The sequence below is a fragment of the Macrobrachium rosenbergii genome, chromosome 4 (assembly GCF_040412425.1).
Source record: "Macrobrachium rosenbergii isolate ZJJX-2024 chromosome 4, ASM4041242v1, whole genome shotgun sequence".
Taxonomy (NCBI): domain Eukaryota; kingdom Metazoa; phylum Arthropoda; class Malacostraca; order Decapoda; family Palaemonidae; genus Macrobrachium; species Macrobrachium rosenbergii.
Window position 1 is genome coordinate 30,099,990 of NC_089744.1, and position 18,023 is coordinate 30,118,012.

At 35.1% G+C, this 18,023-nt stretch overlaps 1 protein-coding gene across 4 annotated transcripts in view; it reads left to right on the top strand.

The window, feature by feature from the left end:
- LOC136831732 (uncharacterized) overlaps nt 1-18,023 on the top strand; it is a 175,093-nt gene that overhangs the window by 132,926 nt on the left and 24,144 nt on the right. For all 4 annotated transcript variants that reach the window (XM_067092361.1, XM_067092369.1, XM_067092375.1 and 1 more), the window contains one exon: nt 16,676-16,837. In XM_067092361.1, the coding sequence (XP_066948462.1) occupies nt 16,676-16,837 (162 nt within the window). The remainder of the gene's footprint in view (nt 1-16,675; nt 16,838-18,023) is intronic.

Here is an 18,023-nt window from a genome sequence, read left to right on the forward strand (position 1 = left end):
TATCAACATTTCTATATAATCATTGCTGTAATTTTTCTTAGAAAAAGAAAAAAATTGTCCGTAATCTAACGACAATTTCTCAATTTTATTCTAACAATACATATATCTTTCTCATAGGAAATTTATTCAGCTTTCTAATGCCACCTTTATTTTTTTCTACCTTTATTTCTTACTTAGGTATGGTATGAAACGTCAACATAAGTAGGTTGGAAAATCTGGTAATTGCATTCTGTAAAAAATTTGCATTTTTTAATCGGTAACAGCTAACTAGCAAACATTTATAGCAAAATGATTGCTTTCACGTGAAAGTTCAAACATTTCCACACAATTTACATATAAAATTAACTCCTCAAACCTACAGTCAGGGTGGGTGATAGTTGCAATTCATAATAAAACATTTAAACCAAACATAAGCATTCATTTTTTCAGAAAAAAATACATAAAACAAAATGATATTAAGTTTGAACAATAACCAAACATTCAATTATTTGTTTATGGGATATCCCTTTCGCTTTTGGATCTCTTTCAGACGTTGAGGGACATCATCAGCAAGGTTTTCCAAGATCGGGGGGGGTCGATGTTTTCCCAAGCGAGGTGCAGTTGTGCTTCCAATTTCTCTTGTTGATGTTGAAGTGGCCTTGTTGTGTAACTTTCCTTTTATTATTACCCAAAGGTTCTCAATGGGATTGATGTGTGGTGAGTTGCCTGGCCAGTCCTCAATGTAATCGTTTTCACTATCTGCAACCCACTTCTTTACAACTTTTGCAGTATGGCAAGGTGCCCCATCTTGCTGAAGAATCTCTGCTCCAGTTGCGGCGAAACAGTCGGCCAAATTGTTCTTTAATAACCTTAAATACACCTCCTTAGTAACTGTCTGACCTTTAGGTAGAATGATAAGCTTCCCTTTACCACCAAAAGCAAAACTCCCCCATACCATGAGAGAAGCTAGGTGTTTCACAGTATGAGCAGTGTACTTGGGTTCCGACCTATTGGCCCCTTTCAGCACCCATACGTTTTCCCTTCGTGTCACTAACGAGAAATGTGCTCTCATCAGTCCAAAGTACAGTCCTCCACTGCTCCTGGGTCCAGTCTCTATATTTAATGGAAAAATGCTTCCTTTTCTTTAACTGGGATGGAGTTACAGCAGGTTTTGGTTTAGCCTTTACTTTCTTATAGGACAACCATTTTTGTATGTTTTCCTGAATTGTCCTTATAGAGACGTCTCCCAGTAACTTAGGGTGTTTTTCTTTCAAATTTTTTGCTGTCAGTGTAGGATCAAGGTCTAACTCCCTCTTTATAAGCGCTAATGTTCTCTTACTTATCATTGGGGGGTTCCCTGGCGCCTCTAGATGCAAGGGTAATTCTTTCTGGCCTCCGGCCTTGAATTTTGCCAACAAATGATAAACTGTTCGCTCTTTCACGCCAGTTTGTGCTGCGATTTCTTTTATTGTTAAACCAACTTTAAAGCATTCTATTACTCTAATTTTATTTTCAGTGCTTGTACGAGGCCTAGACATGCTTGTAAAGGTAATGTGAGCCTTAATACAAGGACAGTAGAAGAAGAAAGAGCCGTGAAACTGTCGCAAAATCAGAAGTCAGTACTCTCTCGACGAAAGACAAATAGCTACCGATCGATAATTCTCCCACCCACTACTTTGCAAGTGACTGACTCTAGTTTCCAACTAGTTAATTTCTCCCAGCTGATTTTTTAGCCCAGGTTTTAGGGTGATAGTCAAAAGCGTGGGTAATGTTTGCAGGCGTCCTTTGCTGGCGTCCATATTTTGCAGCTATCACCCACGCTGACTGTAAATATATTTTTCATGATTTCAAAAAAATATCTACGATTTTCCTTAAAAATTTCACGTTCATCACGTCTTTTTTATTATTTCTAAGCCTTGCAAAGATTTTCTGATTGCTTTAGGAAAAAATTCAATCATTTGCTGACATCATAAAACAAACCAGAAGCCTATATCAGTTATAGTTTGGACGTATCGATTTTTACAAAGAAACTTTTCCGCGTGAGCCCCACTTTTCCCTCCACGGCATAAGTCGCGTACCGGGTAGCGCTATAGGAACCCCCGTAAGCGCGAGAGGGTTAATGTAAAGAGGAGAGGGGAGACATGCTCCAGTCTGCAGTTCCTGGTGAGAAGCTTTAACAGTGAGTCTGCGAATAGTGAGACTGTGAATACAGGGGGTTTACTGTAGATAGAAATAGGAGAGCCGATAAGGCAGCTAAAGAATCAATAAGATTACATAATCAGACACTCATAAATCTCCCTGACTCTGATTTTAAGCAAATTATTCATATTTATATAAGTAGGAAGTGGAGAATAAGTTAGAGTAACATAAGACCATTTGACCTTCAGTTAAGAGATGGCGGTCGTCAGATCATCCAGATAGTTGGATGATTAAAATGTATAAACAAAAAGGAGGCATGTTAAACTGTGGGAACTACAGAGGAATAAAGCCTTTGGAGCATGTATTCAAGATACTAGAAAGAATAGTAGAAGGAAGGTTGAGAGAGCTGATAGATATACATGAGCAGCAGTTTGGGTTTATGAAAGGAAAGAGCACAGTGGATGCTGTTTTTATAGTAAGACAAGTCCAAGAGAAGTATCTAGAAGGAAACAGGAAAGTTTACTTGTGTTTTGAAAAGGCGTATGACAGGGTACCAAGAAGGGTAGTCTATTGGTTGTATGAGAAAGAGAGGAGTACCAGAGAAGTTGGTAAGGTTGGTGAAGATGATGTATGAAGGTGCAAAAACTACTTTACAAACAAAATATGGGGAGACTGAGACATTCCCTGTTGAGGTGGGCCTCCATCAGGGATCGGCTCTGAGTCCATTCTTATTCCTCGTCGTTATAGACTCACTGACATCAGAATTAAGGAACAACGATGAACGGTGGGATCTGTTGTTTGCTGATGATTTGGTCATTATAGCAGACACAAGAAGAAGAACTGCAAGAAAGGTTTTTAGCATGGAAATGAGCCCTAGATAGGAAAGGATTTAAAGTGAACATTGGAAAGACAGAGCTAATGACTAGTAGTAGAGAAGGACATGAAGAAGTAAACATTCAAGTGGAAGATGTACAGTGCTAAAGCAGAACAATGAGTTTAACTATTTGGGATCAATAATAACAGAAGAGGGAGGTACTGAGAAAGCAGTGAGACAGAGAGTGAAAGAAGCATGGCGAAAATGTAGAGAAGTAACTGGAGTTGTTTTAGACAAGAAAATGCCATTAAAGCTCAAAATGAAGATTTATAAGACAGTTATCAGGCCCGTATATATTATATGGGGCAGAAACCTGGGCACTTAACCCTTAAACGCCGACTGGATGTATCGTAAGTCGACTAAAATTGTCTGTCGGGTGATGAGTAGACGTACTGTACGTCGACTAAAAAAAATTTCAACCTTCGGTCAACTTTGACTCGACCGAAATGGTCGAAAAATGCAATTTTAAGCTAAAACTCTTACATTCTAGTAATATTCAGTCATTTACCTTCATTTTGCAACAAATTGGAAGTCTCTAGCACAATATTTCGATTTATGGTGAATTTTTGAAAAAAAATTTTCCTTATGTCCGCTCGGTAACTCGGCCGAAAGTCTCAGAAATTCTTTCGTCACTTTGTCGTGATGTTTGCACCGTTTTATATTAGCCGTTACATAAAGTTTTATATATGAAAATGTGCGCAGTTTCATGTAGAATACAACGAAAAACAACCCATGATTGTAGCTTTTATCAGTTTTGAAATATTTTCATATAAATCACGATAAGTGCCAAAATTTCAACCTTTGGTCAACTTTGACTCGACCGAAATGGTCGAAAAAAGCAATTGTAAGCTAAAACTCTTACATTCTAGTAATATTCAATCATTTACCTTCATTTTGCAACAGATTGGAAGTCTCTAGCACAATATTTCGATTTATGGTGAATTTTTGAAAAACTTTTTCCTTACGTCTCATGCCGTAACTCTGTCATGACATCTCAGAAATTCTTTCGTCACTTTGTCGTAATGTTTGCACCGTTTTATATTAGCCATTACATAAAGTTTTATATATGAAAATGTGCGCAATTTCATGTAGAATACAACAAAAAAACAATCCATGGTTGTAGCTTTTATCACTTTTGAAATATTTTCATATCACGATAAGTGCCAAAATTTCAACCTTCGGTGAACTTTGACTCGACCGAAATGGTCGAAAAATGCAATTGTAAGCTAAAACTCTTACATTCTAGTAATATTCAATCATTTACCTTCATTTTGCAACAAATTGGAAGTCTGTAGCACAATATTTCGTTTTATGGTGAATTTTTGAAAAAAACTTTTTCCGTACGTCCATGCGCGGTAACTCGGCCGAACATCTCAGAAATTCTTTCGTCACTTTGTCGTAATGTTTGCACTGTTTTATATTAGCCATTACATAAAGTTTTATATATGAAAATGTGTGCAATTTCATGTAGAATACAACACAAAATAACTCATGGTTGTTGCTTTCGTCAGTTTTGAAATATTTTCATATAAATCACGATAAGTGCCAAAATTTCAACCTTCGGTGAACTTTGACTCGACCGAAATGGTCGAAAAATGCAATTGTAAGCTAAAACTCTTACATTCTAGTAACAGTCAATCATTTACCTTCATCTTGCAACAAACAGGAAGTCTCTAGCACAATATTTTGATTTATGGTGAATTTTTGAAAAAACTTTTCTCTTACCCCGTAGCATGTAACGGCTGAAAATCTCAGAATTTCTTTAGTCACCTTGTCGTAATTTTCGCACAGTTTTATATTAGGCCTTACATAAAGTGTTATACATGAAATGTGTGCAATATCATGTAGAATACAACAAAAAATAATTCATGGTTGTAGCTTGTATCAGTTTTGAAATATTTTCATATAAATCACGATAAATAGAAAAAATTTGGCCTTCGGTCAACTTTATCTCGACCAAAATGGTCGAAAAATGCAATTGTAAGCTAAAACACTTACAGTCTAGTAATATTCAATCAATTACCTTCATTTTGCAACAAACGGGAAGTCTCTAGCACAATATTTCGATTTATGGTGAATTTTAGAAAAACTTGTTTTTATGTGTCATGGCATTACTTTTAATTCATGCATCATTTTGTGATAATATTTTCTCTGTTGCTTTGATCGTTTTACAATTTGTTATATACCAAAATCATCGCAATTTAGTGTACAATACAATGAAAAAAAAAACTCATTAGCTTTAACCGTTTTGCTCACAGCGCAATTTGTATACAATTATATATGAAATTTTTTTTTGTGCTGTGATATATTCCAATATTTATATATGATAATGATATTTTTTTTTCATTTCTGATGGTTGCATACTAAACTTCAGGCAATGACAAAAAAAAGGAGCCAAAAATGAACTCTTAACCTTAAAAACTGAGCGTGCTGTGATTTTTTTTAAAAATCTTTTTTTTGGCTTCGGCGCTAACTCCCGAACACCGCCAGCATACGACAGACACTTTTGTAAATAGAGGCTCGGCAACACTTTTGTAAATAGAGGCTCGGCATTTAAGGGTTAATTTAATTATTTGATAAATTTAAGGGTTAATTTAATTATTTGATAAATTTAAAGGTTTTAATATTTAGTTTTATTTAATAATTTAATTCAAGAATTAATTAAATTTTGTGTTGTTTTCAAGAAGTAGTAAATTTTTCATTTTGTGAATTCTAATTATAAATTTTGGATTTAAAAATAAATTTTTGTATTTGAAATTTTTAAAAAAGGGTTTCATTTATTGACCACCAGTGAATAGGATTAAGTGTGTGCATAAGGCAAAGTGATAAACATGTTTTGTTCCTTTAGTTTTGCTGAAGTGAATTAAGACCAGGGAAACAGTTAAAGTTGTTTGATGGAGTGTGTTTAATTGTTGATCCCTCACACTAGTCATGATAAACTTGGTTTGATTTTTCATGTGATTGATGAGCTTTTTTAAGGGATCACTGTTACCTTTAGAGTACTCAATCATAATTCTTATTTTTTTGAGAGTTCAGGTATCTGGCTGAAGTGAGGTAAATTTTCGAAATCTGTGATTAGTTGTGTAATAATCAGGTATTTGGTATGCATCGTGACAAGAGAATTTGGTTCCTGACCTGGGAACAAAACAAAATATCACTCTGGTTTATGGTTTATACTGGTGGCGTTAGGGATATATTTTGATAGGAGAGTGACCACATAGTTATTTTTTTAAATTACATTGTGAATTATTTAGTTGAGTAACTTAGAGAAAGTGGCTCTGTTTAATGTTCAGGAATTTTTAACAGCTCCATCCATCTGAGGCACAGTGGACTGCTTTAGCAGTGGCATAGGGGTGGGGGGAGTAATGTGTCTTAGTGGTATGATTAAGGCACAAATCAGATGTATTGCAATCCAAGCGTTGATGGACTTTGGTAAAATAGATGAAGAGTTAGGAGAGGCACAAGAGTTGTTGAATGCAACTGAGGTTGAATTTATAGATAAGCAAGAGCAAAAGAAAGAAAAGTGATGCAGAAGCAGAGCTTAGATGCATAGAAGCAGAAGAAAATTTGATCAAGCTGAAGATGCAGGCTGAAAGAGAGAAAATGCAAGCAGGCAGAAAGAGAAAAAGAAGACCGGGAGAAAAGAGAAAGAAAAGAAAGAGAAGAAGAAAAAGCAGCATAGGAAGAAAGAGAAAGAGCAAGAGAAGAAGGGCAAAAAGAGAAAGAGAAGCCGAAGAAGAAAGAGAAAAAGCAAGACATGAAAGGGAAATGGAGTTAATAAAAGCTCAATCCACATTACCTGTAACACCGTCTAACCCTACCCAAGGTAATTCAGACCCCGTATTTGATGTAGTAAGCACGCAGAAATTAATTCCAAAGTTTACAGAATTAGCTCCAGATGAGTTTTTTGGTCACTTTGAAGAAGTGGCTTCAGGTATGGGATGGCCAGAAGATAAATGGTCTGTCTTGTTACAGAGTGTTGTTCTCATTGGTAAAGGAAGAAGTTCCTATTTAGCCTTATCAGCTGATCAGTGAAAAGAGTACAAGGGACTCAAACATAATGTGCTACAAGTTTACCAGATGACCCCTGAATATTATAATGAAAATTCAGATCTTTGAGAAACGATGACAAGATGACTTTCTTGGATTATGCCTACAAAGTAAGAAGATGTTTCAAACAATAGTTGGAGGCTGCTAAAGTTAAATCTATGGACGAATTTGAGGAGTTATTAGTCCTAGAGCACTATCTTAGAGGAATTCCTGAACACATAAGAGCCTTGTTAAGAGAGAGAGAGGTTAAGAAACCTTACAAAGCTGCTACATTGAGTGAAGATTATAACATAATTTGTAGCAAAAGGAATTATAATGTCAGGTACCAGAACCAACAGTGCACAGGTTTCAGGTCTCATCCAAATTTCAGGAACATTACTACTGGGAATCCTTCTAGTGGCTATGCCAATACAAAGCGAGGTTATACCCCTCAGCAATTGAATGTTAAATCCTCATCATCCAGTTTCTCAAGACAGTTACAGAAGACTAATGTTGTCTGCTTCAAGTGTGGAAGAGTAGGACCCTACAGTCGAGATTGTTATCAGACACAACAGCAGACCAAGCCAGTTGGTCAAGTGGTTAAAGGCAACCAATTGAAGCAAACTACGAAGAGCAGTGTGGGGAAGATTGAGACAGTTGGGAAGACTGAGACTAAACAAGCAGAGTGTTCAGCAACCAGTGGAAATGTAACTCAAGGAGGGAGTGTGCAGGTACCAGTCAAGGTATTACATGATACTTGGAATAACCATAGTGTGGTAGTTCGTGGTGCTCAACCACAGTTGGAGAAGAATCTCACTGGAGATTCAGTTATATTTTGAAGGGTATAGGAGAAGAGGTAACTCCTATATGCTGCTTGCAGCTGTTGTGTGAATTGGGGACAAAGAATGTTGATTTTGCTGTAAAGGACTCGCTAGCTGTTGAAGGTGTGCATGTTTTACTGGGTAATGAAGTTGGTGGTGTACCATTTGTTCCTTGTCCTATAGTGACAAACAAACCGTTGAGGATTAGTCCTATGGTCGAGTTAGAGAAGAAAAACCCCCACCTGTTTCCAAGTTGTGTAACTACCAGTAGTATGAAGAGAACTATGTCTGCAAGTGAAGAAACAGGATTTCCCTGCACCAGAAGGGTCAAGTGAAGGGTCTTTGAGCTTAGAAGAGCTAGTCCAGGAAAGTGAAGTTTCTGCTAGTGTTGTTAATAAAGAGATTTACCAAGAAGATGAGGATCCTGTTGTTCTTGAAGAGACTCAGAGTAATCAGTGTTCCTAAAGTTAGTAGTGAAACTACAGTAGCAGAGTTAGCAGATATGGAGAGTTCAGCCCTTGAAGTTGGTCAAGTGACTAGAGAGAAGCTAATGGAACTGCAGAAGAAGGATACAATGTTAGCTGATTTGTTCTTCAGACTTGTTGATCAAGGAGAGATGCATCAAATGCCTACCTGTTATTATCTAAAAGAAGGATTGCAGATATACCAGGAAATGCTGAATGGGGCAAATATCTTAAAATTTTGATTCAATACCCATTGAAGAAGCAAGTGGTACCAGTAGCGCACGAGTCTGGGCATATGGGAATCAGGAAGACTGTTGAGAAGATTATGAAGTATTTTTCCTGGCCTGGACTTCACAATGATATTAGCAGGTTTTGCAGAGAGTGTCACACATATCAGATAGCAGGAAAACCAAATGAAACCATTCAGAAAGCCCCCCTACTGCCCATAGAAGTTAGAGGAGAACCCTTTAGCAAGGTAATTATAGATGTGGTTGGGCCGCTTCCGAAAACAAAGAAAGGAAATGAATATCTGTTAACATTAAAGTGTCCAGTGACAAGGTATCCTGAGGCAATTCCTATAAGAAGTATAAGTGCAAAGGTAACTGCTGAGAAGTTGGTGGAGTTTTTCTCCAATTTTGGAATACCAGAAATTGTGCAAAGTGATAGAGGAACGAACTTTACTTCAAAATTGTTTCAGGATGTAATGAACTTGTTAGGAGTAAAACAACAGTTAACTGCTTATCATCCAGGGACTCAAGGATCCTTGGAAAGGTTCCACCAGACATTGAAAAGTATGTTAACTAAGTATTGTGATGTAGCCTTGATGTTGTTTGAAGTTATGAATGCTTATCAGAAAAGTATGGGATGTTCACAGAATGAAATGATTTTTGGTTGAGACGTGAGAGGTCCATTGAAGATTCTTGAAGAGAATTGGGAAGAAGATCAAGAGGAAATCCAAGGAGAGTATGTGAAGAACTTGAGGAAGAGGTTAAGAGAAATTAGAAAATTCTCTTTAGAAAATCTGAAAACAAGTCAAGAGAAAATGAAAAGGAGATATGATGCTAAAACTTAAGTTAAGAAGTTTCAGTGCAGGACAGCAAGTTCTAGTGTTCTTACCAGTGAAAAGATTTCCCCTTACCAATAAGTTCCAAGGTCCTTATAGGATAATAGAGAAGTTAAGTCATTGAATTTATGTGATTGAAACACCAGGAAGAAGGAAACGACAGAGGAAGGTACCTTACTTCTCAGAGACTAAAATTGAAAGTGTCAATAACACAAATAACTTCATCTACAGAGGATGATGATGGTTACAAATTGGGAGCTGAAAGCAAGATGAACAATTCTTCAATATTGGAAAATTTGGAGGATAAACTAAAACATCTGAGTGTTGAGCAAAGTAGTGAATTAAGTGAAGTGATTCAGTTTCCCTGAAAATTTTGCAGATGTACCTAGCCGTACCAATCTCACAAAGCATGAGATGAAGATCAGAGAAGATGGAAAACCTTTTAAACAGAGAGCATATCGCTTACCACCTTTTCATCGAGATGTTTTGAAGAAAGAAGTTGAATATTTGTGGCAGCATAGACTAGCAGAACCCAGTTCAGGTCAGTACAGCTCTCCTTGTGTGTTAGTGAATAAACCAGATGGCTCATTTAGGATGTGTACTAATTATAGGAAACTGAATTCCATCAGTGTGGCTGACAATTATCCCTTGCCTCTTATTGATCAATTACTTGATAATATTGGGCAAGCCAAATTTGTTTCCAAGATAGACTTGTTAAAAGGTTATTATCAAATTCCCTAAGATGAGGATGCTAAGTTGCTGTCAGCTTTCATTACTCCTTTTGGACTGTACCAATACACTGTTTTGCCATTTGGTCTGATGAATGCACCTGCAACATTCCAGTGAGTGATGGATCAACTGCTAGGATCCATAGAAGGAATTGGTGTTTACCTTGATGACATTGTGATTTATTCTAATACATGGGAAGAACATCTGAAGATTTTAAGGAAAGTGTTCAAGAAACTACGGGAAGCAGGACTAACAATCAACTTACAAAAAAGTGAGTTTGGAAAGGCAACTGTTCCGTATCTAGGATTTGAAGTTGGAAAAGGCCTTCTTGCTAATGCAGAAGGTATCCACAAGACTGCCCCCCCTACTACGAGGAAACAACTACAAAGATTTTTGGACATGGCTGGATTTTATCGCCGATTCTGTCTGAATTTCTCAGCCGTAGTAGCTTTCCTGACTGATTTTGTAACCATACTGTGTAGAGATAGAGAACATTTTTGGAAAGAACAATGTAATTGCTAATTATTTATCCCATTCCAAATCGTTGGATTCAAACCTGGGATAACTGATCTGGGGGGAGGAATTTCATGATGTTGCCTTGTAATATGTATGTCTTTCCATAGTTTTGATATATTTACTCTTCTGTTTATCATGTATTATGTGTAATAATAGTAGTTATTGAAATGTTGTATGTAGTGTGGTGTCAGATCTCAAAAGAGTTAGTGATTTAGGTGACTTAACAGCATAATTTTTATAGAATTAATAATATCTTTCTTGATAATAGCCTAGTAGTGGGAGAGAGAAATTTGAGTTTTAGACCAGATGTGCCATCTGTCACCAGTTTAGGTAAAGCGCTGACAGGTCAGGAATAACAATTGCTGCTCTTTTCTGGAAACCAACTTGGGTTTTTCGTTTTGTTTTTAAAACATGCCAGTATAGTTAGCCAGTTGCAATCTGTTTGATCATGTAAAGATTTCTGTAAAAGCTTTTTCTCATACAAGAAGACAAAGGGTTTTGCAATGTTACATGTATTTCATACAATTTTTTGGTAAAGACATGTACTTTTGAGAAATGCAGCAAGTGTTGCACTGAAGCTCATGGCAGTTGCATCATGTTTAAGATTGCATTGCTCTGATCATGTATTGTCCTGATTGCATTCAAAATGTTTTGCTGAAAGTGATGTCACTTGAGTGTTTCACATGCTACTGGAATCCCCCAAAATTTATACATTCTGATTTGAGAGACCGATCAGTTTGGTTTTTCTCTCTCTCTCTCTCTCTCTCTCTCTCTCTCTCTCTCTCTCTCTCTCTCTCTCTCTCTCTCTCTCAAAGAGCGTAATTTTAACATAATATATTTGTGGTCACTGGTGTTAATCTTAGCTTTTGAGATCTGATCATAGGAAAAATTTGGTAACGGCGCCCAAATAAAAAGTGTGTTTTGTGAATCTAAAGCAGCTGCAAGCAATTTTACAAAGGTTTTCACAAACTTGTGTAAGGTAAAGTGAATTTTATTTATTATTACCATGGTATAATAAGGTATATTAAGGAAAGTTTTGCCTAAGTGAAGTTGTTATTCATAAATCTTTTGTGTATTTTTGTGTGTTCTTGTGTTTGCAATCTCGATTTTTCACGTTTTATATATTGGCGATTTAAAATTTATTTACTTAGCATTTTAAATATTTCTTGGTAATTGAACATTGCATACTTGATTTCATTTTCATTTACTAAGATTTTCTTTTCAAATCTTGAGTAATTCTGGATAGTTTAAATTTTGTCTGATTAATTTAATTTCATGATAAATTAAAATTTTTGTGATTTAGTTTTGTTTAATAATTTAATTCAAGAATTAATTAAATTTTGTGTTGTTTTCAAGTAATTGTAAATTTTTCAGATTGTGAATTCTAATTATAAATTTTGAATTTAAAAATAAATTTTTGTATTTGAAATTTTTGAAAAACAGTTTCATTTATTGACCACCAGTGAATAAGATTAATTGTGTGCATAAGGCAAAGTGATAAACATGTTTTATTCCTTTAGTTATGCTGAATTGAATTAAGACCAGGGAAACAGTTAAAGTTGTTAATGGCGTGATGCCCTTTTACTCTATATTTCTTGTTTAATTGTTGATACCTCACACTAGTCTTGATAAACTTAGTTTTATTTTTCATGTGATTAATGAGTTTATTAAGGGATCACTGTTACCTTTAGAGTACTCAATCATAATTCTGATTGTTATGAGTGTTCAGGTATCTGGCTGAAGTGAGGTAAGTTTTTGAAATCTGTGATTAGTTGTGTAATAACCAGGTATTTGACATGCATCGTGACAAATTATATTATATATATATATATATATATATATATATATATATATATATATATATATATATATATATATATATATATATATATATATATATATATATTTTCTTATGCTGTGGTTTTCATAATGCAGTAATCTCCCCGTGTGTATGTGTGTATTGTATACTGTATAATCTTATGTTCAGATGCACATATGCCATATAGAGTTAGCGTAAGGTAAAATGGTTACACCCTGTATGGTTTGTAAACAGGGATGGTGAGTGGCGCTAAGAGAGACAGGGAGCCGTTGTTTGTTGTGTAGGGGCGCAATTTGTTTAGTCAGTATTCAAAACTTGCTGGAGTAATGCATTCCTGTCACCTTCTCGTATGACTCCATTAGTGTACAAGGCGTTATGGAACTCGATCAAAACACTGTTGGGTGGAAAATTCCATTACGAAAGTTGCCTAACGTCATTCAGGAATTTTCTATGAAACGATGTTTTCCGTTCTTATTATAATAACTAGAGATTCTCTTGTTCTGAAACTATATAATGATAAATATTATTGTTAACTGTAATTCCACTTCCTCTCTAATTATCATTTTAAAGAGTTTTTAAAATAAAAACCTCGTCTGGGACCTGTCCATGCACTCGTATAGGCTATGCCCTACCGTGTAAGATGCCCTTACAAAGGGGCCTCATTCTGAGACCAAAAAGCGTTGTTGAAGGGAGATGCGTTTCCCTCTCTCTCTCTCTCGCTCGCTCGCTCTCAGGACTACGAATGTCCTGTTGTAATGTAATTGATATTTTGGTAGATGATGGTCACTCATATCCTTTAACTGTTTAATTCCTTAGTAAATGTGTCTGAGTTATCTGAACAGTGTATTTTATTAAGTGTGTGTGTAACAGCGCCTGATTAAAAACACGAAGCATTTGGTACCAAGGTATTGTAACATGATTATTGGTTTTTAGTGCACTAAAAATATTTACAGTGATTATACGTGAAGATATTTTTCTTCCTTTTTTAATATTTCTTCATGTTATATGTTGTATGCTTTGTCTTTTGAAGAATTTTATAATTACGTGGTGTGTTTGCTATTGCCTTAATTTTGCTTTACATTTTTTTGATGTTTAATTTTTTGCAGAGTATATTTCTGTCTTTAGTATCCACATTTTTATATGATTGATTTATTTGCCTTATTTTGTTTAACACTTGGGAATTAATTTACTTACAGTGTATTTCCTTTCAATCAAATTTTGTTACTTAACCATTTAAATTTTACTTGAATAATTTTTTGATTAATTAATAAATTAATTTCTGATTTAATTTTGACTGATGATTAATTCAGATTTAATCCAATTTTGTTTTGTTTTCAAGTAATAATAATTTCCCTGAGACTGTTAATGTCATGTATAATCTTTAAATTTAGAAATAAATTTTTGTATTTAAAATTACTATCTCAGAGTTTCATTTGTTGACCCACCAGTAATTTTGATTTGAATTAGATATAGAGTGGTAAGTGAGATGTTTTCCTTCAAGTAATTGAAGTCAGCTCGAACCAGGGAAATGAAATAAATGGAAATACTTGAACTTTTATAATGTTATTGGAGTGACGCCCTTAGATTTTACCTCACACCTGTTTAACGAACTTAATCTGCTTTCTTTCATGATTGATAAGTTATATAAGGGATCACTGTTGCCTTTAGAGAAATCAGTCGTTTTGTATGTGTGATGAGGGTTCAGGTGTCTGGCTGTTGTGAGATAACTATAATTGTTGAATAAATGGTAAGTTTGATTTGAAGAACAGACACTGGACACTTTGTCACACATACATACATACATACATACATACATATATATATATATATATATATATATATATATATATATATATATATATATATATATATATATATATATATATATATATATATATATATATATATATATATATATTTTCTGTAATACAACATTATGATATGAAGATAAAGGGCACATAAAACACTATTTGAATGTTGCAACCATATATTTTGAGTACTTCCTTCTGTGCCCCTGTTCACTAGTAAAATATGGACGGATGATGTGTTACAAGAGTATATATACTGCCACACCTACGTATGCTCTGTATGTATACTTTTGCAACATATTATGTGTCCATATTTTACCAGTGAACAGGGGCACAGAAGGAAGTGCTCGAAGTATATGGTTGCAATGTTCAAACAGTGTTTTATGGCCTTTTTATCTTCAGATAACATATAAATCAAGAAAGAGCACATTTCTATTCATTTGATTATATTGTATAAATTTCAGGGCATATTTCTTATATGACAAAATAGTTTTAGTGCAAAAATAAGCCTTCTGTCATAGCTTCATAGTTATTACAAAATAAGCTTAAATTTTTTTTCTTTTGCCATTTTCTCAAAACTTAGTTTTTTCTAAAATAAATGTGTATAACTCCAAGAATACTGAACCAAATTCAATGAAACCTGTACAGATTGTAGTATAACTATATATCTTGATTTTGTACTCAAGAAACTCATTTTTGAGCGAAACTTTTTTTTTTTGCATATTTTTGAGGTTTAAAAAAAAAAAAAAATTAGAAGTCGAATGTCTAAATTTCCCTCTTCGAGAATTTTCATTATTAGTTGAAGAATAATTGGTAAAAATTTGAAGCAAATCCCTTCATTCATAAGGTGGCTATAAGTACTTACTTCATAATGGGTCCTTAAGGTTTACCTAGATGCCATGGCAAACATCCCAGAAGGTCTGATTTTCCTACACCCCAGCACACACAAACCACTCTCTACAAGGGCTGAGAATAATTTTAGTTTCCCTCATTTAAAAGGCAAATCCACACTCCTTTCCTAGGTCACATGATACTAGGAGGGTAAGTACATCGTTGGCCTTCTTAAGAAATGCCTCTTTCGAAGAAGTCTCCAAATGTACAGGGTGGTCATCAGAGACACTATTCTTAAAACATTATTGCCACAAGCTTGAACAAACTCGATTACACTGTGCATCATTAGGTGGTATGGTTAGTTCTGACCCCATAGGCACTACAGCGGAAAACCAGGGTCATCTTAACAGGTGCATTGACTATCGCTTGGGGAAAGGTGTGACATTACTGCAACCATACCCAGCATGCTTTGTGGTTAGTTTATTGTTTTTTGTTACCAAAACCTGAGGGGTATTTGTAATAAAATATGGGGCTCGAAACTTGTGGCTTGACCACGGACCAGAAATGTTTTTTCTTTGGGCTGTTGGGATTAAAATTTGAGAGCTGAAGCCTTTCATCACCTGTCAGTTTCTTTGTAAAGCTCCTTGAGGACAAAACAAGTGACTACACTATCAAAAGACGGGTTTTGACATAAGAAAAACAAATTTTTGGTTGTTGCTGTTGAGTCCTTAAAACCCTCCCATTTCCCTGGCAAAAAAGCATGGGATTTAGGCAAGGGATCATCCTGCATTGAACAACAGAGAGTAGTGGCTTCTTGGTCCTGTGTCGGTCCGTTTGTCGACAATATGGCGGATGCACATGGGCAATATTCACTTCCTCCTCTTGCAGGTTTTGATGTTGGAAAACTGTGTTCAGCTCTGCAGAAGATAAGAGGTGCCCTCTTATCTTTGAGTCCTTTACATTCTCTATCGTGTGTTATAGTGTTCATCATTACGGCACAGTACCCGGCCTCAAGACCAGCTAAAAGAGAATTCTTTGATATTAGTTTGGTCATCATGGAGCTCTGGTAGACCATGGAATGGTAACCCCTTGAGGACTCAAGAGCAACTACCAAAAACAGATTTTTCCTATGTCAAAACCTGGTTTTTTAATTGATTGCTTGTGTTGCCCAGTTTTTATCCAAGAAAGGAGAGTTACCTCACTATATGGCAGGTACTTAATAATAATTGTGATGTCAATAAACTAATGTTGCTTTTAAAGGAATTAACTTATATTTCAGAATTTAACTTATTTATCAGATTTTACAGATTTTAAAAAATTCTTATTAAAGACTATATATTTAAAAAAATTTATCTTAATTTATAGTTTGGCAAGAATTTCAGCTAAATTTTATAACAAGATTCTAAGTGCTGAATGGCCTCATTTTCCTCAGTGCTTGGCATGTATGCCTAAAATCTGTAAATCAGTCAATCAATCCTTAAGCTACATATATATGTGTATGATTTTACCTTTTTTTGACTGGATGTAATTTAGATTCCACTATTTCATGTGATCATTATACCATTCATCCTTATAGTGCAAAACCTCCTTGTTTTGTTGACAGGTTGGCAATGTAATTGTTGTTGCTGGCATGATAGGATTAGTACCTGGAACACTGCAGGTTGTTCCAGGGGGAGTTGAAGTCCAAGCACGCCTTGCTCTCCGTCATGTATCAAGGGTCATAACAGCAATGGCTCCTTCAGCAGACATCAGAGCTGTAGTACAGGTACTTATCACATGATGTTCTTGTTTTGTTTTGTTTTAATGTATGTCTACTTTGTACTAAAATACCTGACATTGCCAGAGCTTCAGGTACTAAGGGTGGATGATAAATGTTTAGCTGATAAGGTGATACAAGAATAGGAGTGGCCAAAGTTCTGTTGCAGAGAGCATGGAAAATTCATTGAGGAAAGCAAGTTTCAGCCTTAATTTCGTTAAGTTGACTGTTATCGACATTTTTTTATCAAGATGAATGATCAAGCTTTTCTTCCACTTCCTATTCTCAACTGGGACAGAACAGACCAAGTTGATGTGTCTGAGGAATTGTACAACTTTTCACGTAGTTATTTTATTAATTGCATAAGTGGTGATGAGATGTCACTATACAATATTTTTTCTGCTGTTTCTAAGGGTCATGAATTGCAGAAAACTTAAATGTTTTCTAATGAAAATAGGAAGAATGTGTTTTTAGACTTGAGCTTTCTATAGTATTATGAAAAGAAGATGAATCCATAGAAGCTTTTTTATGCAGACTTTGGTTAAAAGCCAATTTATATAAATTTTCAGATGGCATTACTAGAGATGAGCAAGAGACATTTGAGCTGATTAAAAGAAAGCCTAATCAGGAAAGAAAATTATTTTATACTAAGTTAGTTTATTCATAATGAGCAGAGCTTCCAGGCTACAATGTAAAATACAAATAGTGTACAGTAATCAGTAATGCAAGGGCAGTTGTCAAAAGGAGTAGTAAAAATGTATTAGAGAAATTTTATGTAAATGTGTGGTACAGAGCACCTCTAAAAGGAGCATCTCCAAACAAGAAAAAGTATGCATCTTGTTGATATGATAATTTGCTTTAATGCTAAATTTAAATATTTGCTTAAGATCTTGAAGTGTCGTAACATGCCAAGAGAACACGAGAAAAATAGAGCAAAAGGAGCTTTGAAAAGAAGCAAGTTTACCATCTAGAGAACCTTACTTTAAATAATGATGAAGTTGTGAATGAAGCAACATCTGAATGGTGTCATTCAGTTAAGGCAAAATAGAATACCAAACCAAAAGTTGTCTGGTATCCTAAATTCCTAATGAACTGAATCCATAAGTTAAAGCAAAGTTCCGTTGGGTTGGTAGCAGCTAATAGACAGAGATATTTGTTTATGGCTTGATAATCATGATTTGTTGGACACTAGATT